Here is a 13169-nt window from a genome sequence, read left to right on the forward strand (position 1 = left end):
TATACACATATATACATATATGTGTATATGTATATGATTTAATATATTCACTTTTATTGAATATCAATAATTTCTGATTGGATCTCCAAATCTCGGCCATAACAATCGAATGTATATCGATATGTGCGTGATATGAACACTGACCCTTTTCGCGAATGAAAAGAATCAAATGCTTATGCGAATGCGACAGTTAACTGCTACGAACATTAGAACGATTGCGCACGTACGCAACCCTTGGACTAATATCCAAGAATGGGCTCTTTTCATACTAAAGAACATAATAGCCATGAAAACACTACACACGTTCTGGCCATATCTTCAGCCACATCTTATGATACCGAGTGACAATAGTTTTTGATACTTCGTGTAACAGAAACTGAAATAAATGTGGGAACAAACATGGAACCAATTTGGATAGAATTAACTTTGATTCTTAACACGAGGTAATGTTTTACTTAATTCGAATATAAATAGTCGATTTAAATTGACAAGTTAAAAAAGTCAACAAAAATATAAATCACAAAAACCAAATAAAAAAAAGTTGGTATTGGTATTTTGCTTTGAGGCAAGTTACATGAACTTCCCGATATATGTAAATAATTGACTTAATCAATGAAAAGTAGATTAACTAATGAATGATTAAAAGTATTCCGAGTGAATTTATCACATATAATTGAAAACAAACGAACACGTTAACTCGGAATATTTTCTAAAAACAAATTTTCAAAAATCAATAATTTTTATAATTGAATCAGTTTCCGTAGGACTTTAATGGTTTTGTATGTTCATTAAGACCAAGTAATCTATCGTTATACCAAAAAAATCGTCTAATTTTATTTTAAAAAATGTCAAAAAAACTACTCATTTTCTCAAACTTCGATGAATTTTTAAAATTAAGCTACTTGTCGTAAGGCCGTTATATTTTAGTAAGTTTTATAAGACCATGATATATATAGTCAAAAAAGTTCCATAAAAATCGGCTTATTTTTTTTTCAACACTTTACAAGAAAACGGCTCGGTAGATTTTCACCTAAAACTAATGAGTTTCATTCCCAACTAATATTTTTCAAACAGTTTTTGATTTTATAAAATCGATTCGGTAGTATGATCTTAAATCTGGACGAAAAGTTTAACACTTTTTTCCAAAAGACAAAGAAACGGCTTGGCAGATCGTCGCGCAAAACTGACGAACGATAATCCTCATCGAGATACATCGAATGATTTTTAAATTTCTGAAATCGGTTCAGGCGTTTTTGAGCAATCGTCGATGAAAGGTCTAATTTTGACAAATGCCTGAAAAACGATACTAATTTTTGCAAACTTTGACGAATTTTTAAAGTTAAACGAGTTGTCGTACGGTTGTAATATTTTGGTATGATCTAGAAGACTATGGTATCCGCCGTCAAAAAAAAAATAAAAATCGTCGAAAAAATATTTTTTAACACTTTATTACAAGAAAACGGCCCGGTCGATGTCTGCCAAAAACTATCAGCGCGATTCCCAACCAATATCCTTCAAACGGTTTTTGAATTTTCAAAATCTATTCAGAATTGCGGGCCAAAACGTGGAAGAAAAATTTTTCACATCATTCAATTGTAATAAAAATTAAATAGGTACAGTTTTGCTACTTTATAATAATTTAAAAAACTACATTTTCTAGAATAATATTAGGTTACTAAACTATGTCTGAGGGTGTCAGTTTCCGGGTGTTTTGTTGTTACAGGATAGTAACCGCATACAGTACATGCCCAACCACAACTTGTGTATATTCTAGAATTATATATATATATATATATATAATATATATATATTTCTAGAATTTCCATATAGCGTAAAATATATACCTATAGCGTAAAAGCGTGCGTGTATTACAACACTGAATATATTTCAGGTTCTCATTCGAAGGTAGGTACATTTACAAATGCGCACATCAGGTTTCCTGCGACAAACCGAACGTGACAGACGGAATCGTTAACTAAATTGAATTTTTATATAAAATGACCGGTTTAAAAGATTGAATTCACACGTAGGGTTTTTCGTGTTGCAAGCTGAACGACTGTAGCTGCTCCCATCTATGCGACCGGACACGGATTGAATACACAAAACATGAGCAGACTATGTATACGAAATACACACTACAAAAAAGAATCGAAACGTGCATGCGTTATGTGATAATGGATGTAGGTGATGACATTCATATGTACTATTATAGAAATACTGAGTAATATAAGAAATTAGTATAAATATTCAGGGGTGATTCTGTCGTAAAATAGACCAATGCTATGCCAAAGCTATTTAAGTACGTTCCAGTTTTCATACAAAATGGTACTAAATACAGTCAATATGCTAAGTATTTGCTGTGCAATCAGACGTTTCACACATATACTGTAACTTCGCTTATATGTTATCAAGCTATATCTCAAAGATGCAGTTATGATAAAATTGTTTTTATGCCATTTGTGCGTTCTCTAAATCTGTCTAAAACGCTTGATACCAAATAAGAAAAACACAAAAAAGTTATATATTTTTTTTTTAAACACTTGCACTTTTAGTGCAAAAGAACATCGTAACTAATAATAATTAATAAAGAGAGAAATTAAAGGAGCACATATTGCCCTCCTATATTACGTGTTGTTCGCTCGGCATTAACATATCTATAGTAAAAATAAGGTTGAATGGGAAGATAAGTCAAAATAAAGTTTTCTAAAATTTGTAATATTAAATCAGCCACACAAGGACTAATAAGAGAACCCATGGGCAAACCAAAAATCTTGGAAAAAAATTATCGTCAAAACAAAAATAAATATGAATAAGTATTTTTTTAAATAAAACTGAAAATAGTTTTAAACCAAATCAAATCAATAGATGTATGTGGTTGGATATCATTCCAACGATCAGTGACTGCCTGTAAAGCAAGATTCCAAGGAATATTAAACAGGGGTAATGACGTCAAAACTGGCAATAGAAAAGTTGGTAAGGATTTCAAAATTGTTTAAAATTTTAGCTAAATTAAAAGAATAATATTATAGTTTTACTATAGATATGTTGATGCCGAACGAACAACACATAATATAGAAGGGTAATATGTGCTCCATTAATTTCTCTCTTTATTAATTATAATTAGTCATGATGTTCTTTTGCATTAGTTCAGTGTTTAATAAATTGTATGTAATTTTTGTGTGTTTTTCCTGGTTTGGCATGTGTATAATTTTCTTCTTTTTTATATTTTTAACTATTGTTATTTATGTAATATGTTTTTTAGATTACTGAATGGTGACACACATTAAGTACGGAACGTTTAATAGAATAAAAAAAAAATCTATTTTGGTCTTCTTTAATTCGACGATTGGGCGGCAGAATACTTCGAATATATGTACACATATATATACATACATATATACATATACATATACATATATATATATATATATATATATATACTTTTTGGAATAAATGAATAATATATTTGCATCTAATAATTATATTTCGTTCTAAATTAACGAATAAGAAACAACCCTGTGGTTCCGCCCACGCCTTTAAATTTCTGAAGAAAATTAAATGACAACATGACTTTGGAGTTTAAGTTCTGCTTAAGGAAATTTTACAATATTTGAAAACATGTATTAATTAAATTTTTTAAACAAAAAGTAAAATTAAGTTTTTAAACCATTTTCAGTTGAATGAATATAATTTATTAATTAATTAGTGTAATTCTGCTTCAGCCACGATAGTACTTTTTAGAGATGATAACTATTTATTACAAATACATATTGTCAAATTAATAATTATTTAAATACGGTGCATCAAATAAACAAGAGTGGGGCTTGAAGGTCTGTAAAAAGATTTATGACTGATATCTCAAAAACAAGTAAAGGTATTTTTGGATCTTGTCACTTGCCTGTCCAATTTTACCCCGCCTATGAGGCAAAAAGAACCAGGTGACAATTTTTTTATAATGATGAATCAGTTAACAAGGAGGACCCGCGCGTTGCTCGTCTGTGATTTAGATGAAATTTGGCACAATGGTAGAGTTTACGCCCAAACTGACCATGGTAAAATATTAGAGGCCTCTGAAAAGGCGTTCTTTCTTATCAGCGGGAGGTTGTCCGACTGGTAACATCGGTGAATTTTAATTTTTGTGTCTATAGTCAAGAGTTCGAATCCCACTCAAAGTTTTTATTTTTTTTTAATATTTTCATTTTATATTTATAACTGCATGAGTTAATAATATTAAAATTAATTCAAATTTTAAATTGATTCTATATTTTTTATTAAATTCTTTAGTAAACCTCTTTAACGTGTATATAAATTTGATGTAAAACCAGAAAAATTAATGTGAAACATTATAATTTCATATTAAGAACAACAATAATAAGAGTGAAAAAATATAATTTATTTGCATATGAAAACGAATATAAGTTTTACATTTGACTGGGTGAATTTCATCAAAATCCCAGACAAGCAACGCGCGGGGCCTCCTTGTAAGATTTTTTCTGAACATAGCCAGATAGTTGTTTAATATGTGGTATTTGTTGTAATGTAATTTATTTGGTTTCTAGAATAATATTGCTGAAAGCAAATCGGCCCTTTGTACCCCGCCATATATTCCTCAAACTATAAACAACCAAACAAAGCCTGTAAAAGTTAGTATGATGAAAAAAAATCATAGAATATAGGAGAATTATAAAACTTCAAAAGAAAAGAACAAGAATTTCTGAAGTCGCAATAGTTCAACAAAAATGCCAGGAAATACATATATTTTGTATCGGCTTCTGTAATTATGAAAATATGTAACTAATTATAGCCTCATTAATATTAGTTTATTAGTAGATAATCTGTGATCAATTAAAATATTATCAAATGCAACTATCAAAGACGCACTGAGCAAAACAAACCCAATCGGCTGCGTGTCAGTAGCACAAACGATCATCGCACAAATCGATATCGCCACTGAATACTCGTACAATGTCCATCAGCCGTACTGATTTTATTTTTCCGATTTAAATTAAATTAACAGATATTCGCATATGTCATTCAAAGGCACGAGTTCCATCAAACTTCCTCGCGTATGTGCGAACGCGTACCAACACAGGCGCCCGGCCAGATACGAAAAAAACGTGCGGTAAATGTTAAAATCATGCGGGCTGATGAAGAGAGAGAGTGCTTCTGGCGGACCAAAAAAGAAATCCGATAAAGTTTGACGCAGCGCCGCCGGAGAGCGATCGGAAAAAATAAAAATAAAAGCGGCAAACGCAATGAACGAACCGAAACTTCTAGCTGGGAAAAATTCCGGAATTCGGATCACGTGGTCCGTCATTAAGACCCGCGCGGCGCGCTCTGTTTCAACTTTTTTCATCTGCACGCACGGTCCGACGAACACGCATATGCGATAGACGTGTGCGAGGATGTGTGCAAATTCTATTGATAAATTTACGCGAAATGTGGAGAGTTTAAAATATTTTATGTGTGATATTCATAAATAGTTTACTCGTGGAAGAAATAAAATCTCAAAAAAGTATTATAAGGAAAAATGAGTTTTACTCTTATGATGTAATGCACTTATATATAGAATTTAATTTATCATTCGTCAGCGTAGTTCATCAATGTTAATGTTCATCAACCTTAATTAAATATTTCACACGCTTGTGCAGTTCCAAATTGCCAATTGATTTTTGTAAATATTACTGGCATTTAAAGTGTTTGTATGTGCTAGGGTATTATCATATTTGATATTATTATTAACTTCAAAAGGTTTATGTTTTTCGAGAAAATCTGAGTGTATGTTAAGGGAGAGTGAGAGAGAGAGAGCCGAATTTTGACCGTCAAATATTTAAAAGATTAGATGAAAGTTGATGAGCACTCATATTAGTTGTTTTTTTATACCAATGGCCAAACTTTTTTATCAGAATTAGTAGAAAATGCAAAAATTTTTTGTCCAAAAGTTCTGAACTAATTTTGTAAATTCGATAAATATTTGACTCATCTAACTTACAAAGATTGGCCAGACTGCTTTTTTTTCTAATTAATTTCTAAAAAAAATTCGAAGATTTTACTAAAACTTGATGATAGAGTACCTGATGACCGCGAATTGTATTTGGCACGTATTTGTTTGTCCCCTACACCATCTTGGTATACCAAAGTGAAATATTGACTTTTCATTGAATGAGTCGATTATTTACATATGTCGGAAAGTTAATACACTTTCTTTGATTCAAATTAGAATATACAAAACTTGTAGTTCGATCAAATTTTTTAAATTCGTTTAAAAGTTGCAAGTAATGCAATAAGTAAATGCAATTTATTTCATTTCAAATTTTTTTCAAATGCGATTTCAAAAGCTACGAAATTGCTCTGGGACCATTATGATATTACAAAATTCTAATGTAACTTGCACTGAATGGTAGTAGTAGTTGCACTATTGCATTATATAGTAGTAATATTATTTTGGTAAAAATTTCAAATTTAAATAAAGCAAGAATATCAGAAGATGGTTGTCTTTAAATGTCATTAAAAAGTTCATTTAGATCTCACATTTTATTTCTATAATTAGATTGTGCAATGGAAACATAGATAATATTTTTAGAATCTTGCATCCACAAACATGTAGGTATACGTGATTATTATAAAATTGTTATAAAAGTATTAATTGTTAAAAAAATATATATGTGTGTGTGTGTAAATATATGTGTGTGTGAATGAGAGAGTAGGGCCAGTTTTCATTTTCTGCATGTGTTGTCTTCAGAACAGTCTTCATAATTTACAATAATTTTCTTTAATAATTAATCTTTAAACTAAAATCTTACGATAATAATTCATAATCAACCCTTTCTACTAAAATTTATTACTACAATCTAACACTAACTACAACTATCTCCACAATCTTAGTTATATATAAGATGTATTTAACTATTCTGGTCTGTCCATAAATCTTATTTTAACTCTCTATTTTATTCATTTGTAAACCTATTTATATATTTATAGATAAATATAAAGCAATTTAATTTTACCTGTGTCACCTGAAACGGACATTTCATCTCCATCTTCCCTCCTCCACATGACATAAGGATCAGGATATCCTCTCGCTTTACAAGACAATGACACGTTGGATCCTTCGCGAACAACCAGATCAGAACTTGTTTGTGATTCGATGATTTGAGGTGGCACTGATAAAATAAAATATTGAAAATATATTAATCTAAATGTTGAGAAACCTATCAATAAATAGATAGGTAAATATTTGTATTCATCAATTCTTATTTCTAAATGTTATTTTTATTGAAATGCTATCTTGTACAGTAGCAAATAAGTTTTACTTCAATTGCGTGTAAACATCACCCGCACTCTTTTTTTTGAATATTTACCCGTACGTTAAATATACTATCCATCCTACTTAAAATGTCTCCTTTAGTCAACGTCATTTTATTGGCAGTATATTACAAGGCAAAGATTAAGTATATTTCAAAATATACATTGTCCAATAATTATATTACATTATACTAAAAAGATACCAAATATTCACATGCATATCAATTCTTTACTGACCTACGACTTGAAGGTATCCTCTCCTTGACCTCATAGGATCAGTGTTGACTTGGCACATGTACCAGCCCCTATCTTCCTCAGTGACTTCTCGAATGTGAAGGTACCATGATCTGTGGTCGTTGTAAGACAAGCTTATCCTTGGATTCTGTGTAATTACATTGTGATATATCGATAATATCGTCTGAGTGTCCACACGTACCCATGCCACCTGTAATCGATAATTAGAATCATTGGGACGTATTTTTCGTCACATTAGCCATAGAAATAATGGTATGCAAATGTTTCGTAAAATTTGGATTAAGTAATTGATATAAAATCTAATATTGGATGCGATACTGTATGTAATAAAGAAAATTGTGTTTTTGTATATAAGTGTATACGACGAATGTCTATGTGTGTATCTATTCCTCCATCATATATAATCTGGATATATGTATAAGGTGGAATGCGAAAATCCAAATCCAATTACGGTTGAAATGTGGCAAAACTGTCACTTGATGCCAGAAACTCAAACTTTGCTGTTCAAATACTATTCTTAGTACTTTTAGTCAGCTCGTTTCCACTTTATACCTAAAACTTTGTGTTTAATCGTGCGTCTTATGCTTTCGCAAATAACTGTACAAACCCGTAAATGTAGATAAAGTAAATCAAGTTAAGCTAAATAACGTTATCAACAAAGCCAAATTAGCAATATAAATATTCAGACAATAAATCGCGTAGAGCGGAGTTTAGAGGCGGGTAAAAAGGTCCACCACCGATATCTCAAAACCAAGTACAGTTAAGGATTTTTTTACAACAATATTTAAAAGTAGAGGTAAAAAGATGTGTTTTCAATCATTACTTTGATGCTTGTGACGTTGTAATCGGGAGTTAAATAAAAATGTTTGAAAATCCATAATAAAAGTATTTTCTGCCGTTGTTATTTTATTTATAGTGACCACTGTTGTTTAGTTTACGAGACCTTAAAATAATTCTTAATTATACGATATTTGATTATTTTATGAGATGTATGGTTAATATTAAATTAGATTAAACAGTGTTGTTTATATAACCTATATAAAAGCTTACACGTAGATAGGGTAAAAAGGACCAAGAGGACCTTTATCCTGGCAAAGGTGTAAACAATGAATAATACTAATAAAAAGGTAAAATTAGTTTAAAAAAGCAATTTTGCAAAAGATAAATAAAATAAATGGTTATTTCAACTATGCTGGTAAATTTTTATAACAAAATACCGGACAAAGATTATAAATTTCTACATTGCAATTTTTGCAAAACAGCTTATTGTTTGATTTGATGTTAAGATGTATGTTATACGATTGTATATAATTAGAAGTTATTTTGTAAATCAAATTTAGCAAATTAAAAGCTTATTAAGTGTGATCAAGTATCTGATTGTATCAAATGATTAGATATAATTAGTTTCTCTATCTGTAATTAATAATACATGATGACTTTACGTAACCAATTTCTTAAAAAAGGATACAAATGTGATTTCAAATGTAATTTAAACATAATTTATTATTAGCTTTTCATATCACTATAAAAATGAAAAAAATGGTTATAAGCAATATTGAAATTTTTGCACTAAAACACATCATAGTTATAGATGATAACGCTCAATTTGATCATAAGGATTTGGATCTAATTGAGATGAAATTAGATATTTATATTGCATACTTTGATTAAAATACGTATTACTTAAAAATTTTGAACAAAATTCTAGGAATTCTGTTAGGAGGAAGTCCCGTAACGCCCGACGCCACTTAGCGCCGGACACTCTATTTAACACGTATTATTTAGGCGAGTATAAATCTTTTTATTTCTAATATAAGTGAGAAGGGCCGAGGGGGGCACAAAGGTACGGGATCACACGCCGAGCCTCGCCTGTGACACACACGGCCACGGCGGAAACAACCGTTTGCTGTTTTAGGCGCAAAATCACGACGTCACCCAAATATCAATGGAAGTAGTTTTAGTATATTTATGTATTTACATTTGAGTGGCATTCAAAGATAAAAGTAGTACTTGATGGTTATCCGTAAAATTGTAGAATATTATTAGATTTTTCTTTCACCCAGCCAAAAGGGTGGATAAATAGTGACTTTTTTGCAATATCTAAGAATATTAGTCAAACACATATATGAAGACATTCTAGAGTGTGGAGATGACTACATATGTGTTCAATGCAGGCTACACACGGAACGATGCCACTTTTTAAAATCATATTTTTTGTTACCGAAGTTCGATTGATAGTATTAATTTTGTTTTAGCAAAGATTGCATTTTCGTTAATTTAGTTTGATTTATAACTTTGTTATCTAACATAAGTCATAATTTAATAAACATAACGTAAACTATTTTTTTATTTATTCATAAATAACGTTAGGTGTCCGCCACTCGGGGACTTTCCCCTGCTTCATATTATGTATTTAATTAATATTGTACATGTGTATATGTGCAAATTATTTATTCATTACAAGAAAGTGTGAAGTTGCTCACAGCTAACTATATTTATATATTAAATTTAATTCAAAAAGTTAAAATTATTTGAAAAATAATGTAGCAATGTTATGTATTTTTTGCCGATTTCCAGTAGATGCGAAACCACTTTATGTTAGACGTAGTAGAAAGTTTTTTCCATAGCCGATTTCCCCTATCACTGGCTAATAAACGAAAATAAATGGTCGTTTCAAAATATGTTATGGTGATTGCTGGGCCTTTTTTTGCTCGCAGACATTTTTATTCCAAGTCTGCGATGATAACAACGATATCATTTCATGAGCGCGGCTAAAAAAGCGACGCGATTTTTTGCTCTTATTAAAATACTGCCCGTGATGACGCAGCAGTTGAAAGTGAAATTTTTTTCGTTGTGCATGAGCACCGCATAAGCTGTGATATCAGATTATAAAATATACATTTTAATAATGAACGATGAAATGCGCTCGGTTTTTATCCCGTATATATTTTCACTAGAATTTATTTTAGAAAATTTATTCTCGCATTTTTGACATAGATATACTGTAAAAATTTATTATAACACATTTTTTTTCATTACGATCATCAGTTGCAGCTCAATTCGTAATTGATAGTATTAATATTTAGTTGTTCGAGCATTTCACTACAATTCCTCACACAAATAATAATTACGATTACTCAACAAATTATTCCTCACTTATACAAAAATTAAATATTGTTAGTGTTAATTCCTTTAATATTTTGATTGATTAACTTTGTAGGGTAAGTTATAGTAATATCTAACATAAAAATTCCTGCATTCTACGTTTTAAGATCTCCTATTTTGGCATACGTTTTGGCAGAAAAAATAGATGTATGTTTGTACGTATGAGTGTAATGTGTGTTTTATGTAGATACAAATTTTAGTCGATGTTTTTGGCAGCACCGCTCATTCGAATTGAATGATTTAAAAAACGTTCAATTCTTGTTGAAGGGGAGACGAGCCAGTTTGTTTTTGCCAAAGGTAGGTCCAGCAATTTTGGAGTTGCAGGGAAAAACATTGAAATTTAAGATTTGGTAGTATGGAATGATCACACCAAATCATTATTGTTGATTCATATACATGTACAAATATTGATCCGCAAGTGACAGGCAAATTGAAAGGTAGACAAGAAGACAGGTAGGCAAATAAACCAGGTAGACAGGTACACAAGTAGATAAATAGGAAGATAGATAGATAGATAAGTAGGTAGATTGGCAGGTTGACAGGTATATATGTAAACAGTATACAGACAAGTAAAAAGATAAGCAGGTAGATAGCTAAACGAGTGCACAGGTAGGCAATTAAAAAAGTAGACAGGTAGATCATTTACATCAAATATTTATTGATTAACTCGATTATTCACATATATCGAGACTGCAACTTGTAAAATGCTTCTTACACCTAGTTTAAATTTTTGAATATTACCGACAATTTATGATTGGAGCACAAAAATATTCATGTATATTAGTATTAATATTTATAATAATTATACGCAAATCAAAAGACTGCTTCAAAAACATTTCATCTCATAATAAATATAATGAGTATTCCTCCGAAATTAAACAGATTTTTGTAATACCAAATATTAATATCTTTATAATTGCAAATAAATCTTTTAATTATTTAAATATTTTTTTAATTCAACATTTCGATTTGTTATAATAATTCAGTTTCCAATGTTCATCAGAGAAAGAATTAATGAAAGGTGTCATTTTGATATTCAAAAATTCTAAAAATAACATTGAAATTGAAGAGCTTTTCTTAAACAGCCGATACTAATTTTCAATTTTTTCTTAAGATTTCAACTTAAAATTACCAGATTTTAAGTAGATGAAGTTGAATTTGTTATAAGTTTTCTTCGAGAATATTATGAGAAAAAATTAATTGGTATAAAACCCTAAAAACATGTAAGCAATATAATATAATAGTAAATAATATATAAAGCCAGCAATGATAAGGTCTAATTTCAATCCCAAAACTACTCAAGTCATTACAATAAAGCAATTACAGTTACATTAATTATTGTATATTTGTCATAGAAAGTAATAATATTAGGACAATACATAATTATTACTACGTTATTATTTTCAATTAAAGAATATATGCAAAAAACACATACTATAGATTATTTGATATCAATAAACATAAAAATAATATACTAATGCTCTTAGCTCGGACACGAGTCAAGAGACGAGATTTTACCGTCAGAGATAGCTAGATAAAGATTATAAGGGGATTATCCCTATCAAAGGGTGCGGAAAATGGGAAATCAAATATCACATCATCCTCAGCAAACGTGTCTGAACTCATGTGTGTGATTATTAACTTATGCTCTATAGGAAAAATATAGGATTCATTGTTTGCGGAGAAATAACATAAATATGTGCATATGAATCAGATTTATAACAAAATTCTATAACAAAATAAAAAATGTTTATAAATCAATATTGTATTCTTTCATTGATTTATTTAATTATATTAATTATTATATGTAATATTAATTTTTTGTTGAATGTTAATAGAAGTGTTGAACGCTTTTGAACAATATTGACGATCTTTTTCATTGCGTTAATTTAATATATTTGTATAAATTTAATAAATTTTATTTGGTGAAAATTGTATTTTTATAATCTTAAAAGTTATGGCAAAATTATTTAGCCCTAATTTCTTATTGTTGAGTGTCTATGAGAATGATGAAAATTTTGGATTATGAATAATGATTTTTTTGTATACTTTTATGTAATTAAAACTAATCTAAACTATTATTAAACCCACATTTGAATATATTATAACTCGTGTGACAAATTAAACAAATTTTATTTTATAACAGAAAGTAAAATAAATTTAATATTTAAATTGTTAACTACTTATCACATTATTCAACGCCTTGTAAATAAATCATGAAAATCTTAACATTTCATCTAATCATAAGATAGCTGAAAGCGAGTACAGCTCTTGCAAACTATTTTATAGTATTCTAGCAAATACCTCCTATAAATTATTAACTAATTACCGCATATCTTAATCTAAGGTAAATAAATCATTCGAATCATAAATATTCATTGCCAATTTTTAGAATAAATAAAATAATTACAGATGTTAAAAAGAGTCTATAAGTAGGAAGATAA

General features: G+C 29.6%; 1 protein-coding gene across 1 annotated transcript in view; it reads right to left on the bottom strand.

Annotated features, from left to right (window-relative positions):
- LOC113371105 (limbic system-associated membrane protein-like) overlaps positions 1 to 13169 on the bottom strand; it is a 240213-nt gene that overhangs the window by 8482 nt on the left and 218562 nt on the right. Inside the window, exons 4-5 of the mRNA XM_026611750.1 lie at positions 7543 to 7750; positions 7008 to 7163 (exon numbers count right to left, since the gene is read on the bottom strand). Coding sequence (XP_026467535.1) covers positions 7008 to 7163; positions 7543 to 7750 — 364 coding nt within the window. The remainder of the gene's footprint in view (positions 1 to 7007; positions 7164 to 7542; positions 7751 to 13169) is intronic.

The sequence above is a fragment of the Ctenocephalides felis genome, unplaced genomic scaffold (genome assembly GCF_003426905.1).
Source record: "Ctenocephalides felis isolate EL2017-DRISC unplaced genomic scaffold, ASM342690v1 CF-g0.4_SCAFFOLD_01492, whole genome shotgun sequence".
NCBI classification, from domain to species: Eukaryota; Metazoa; Arthropoda; class Insecta; order Siphonaptera; family Pulicidae; genus Ctenocephalides; species Ctenocephalides felis.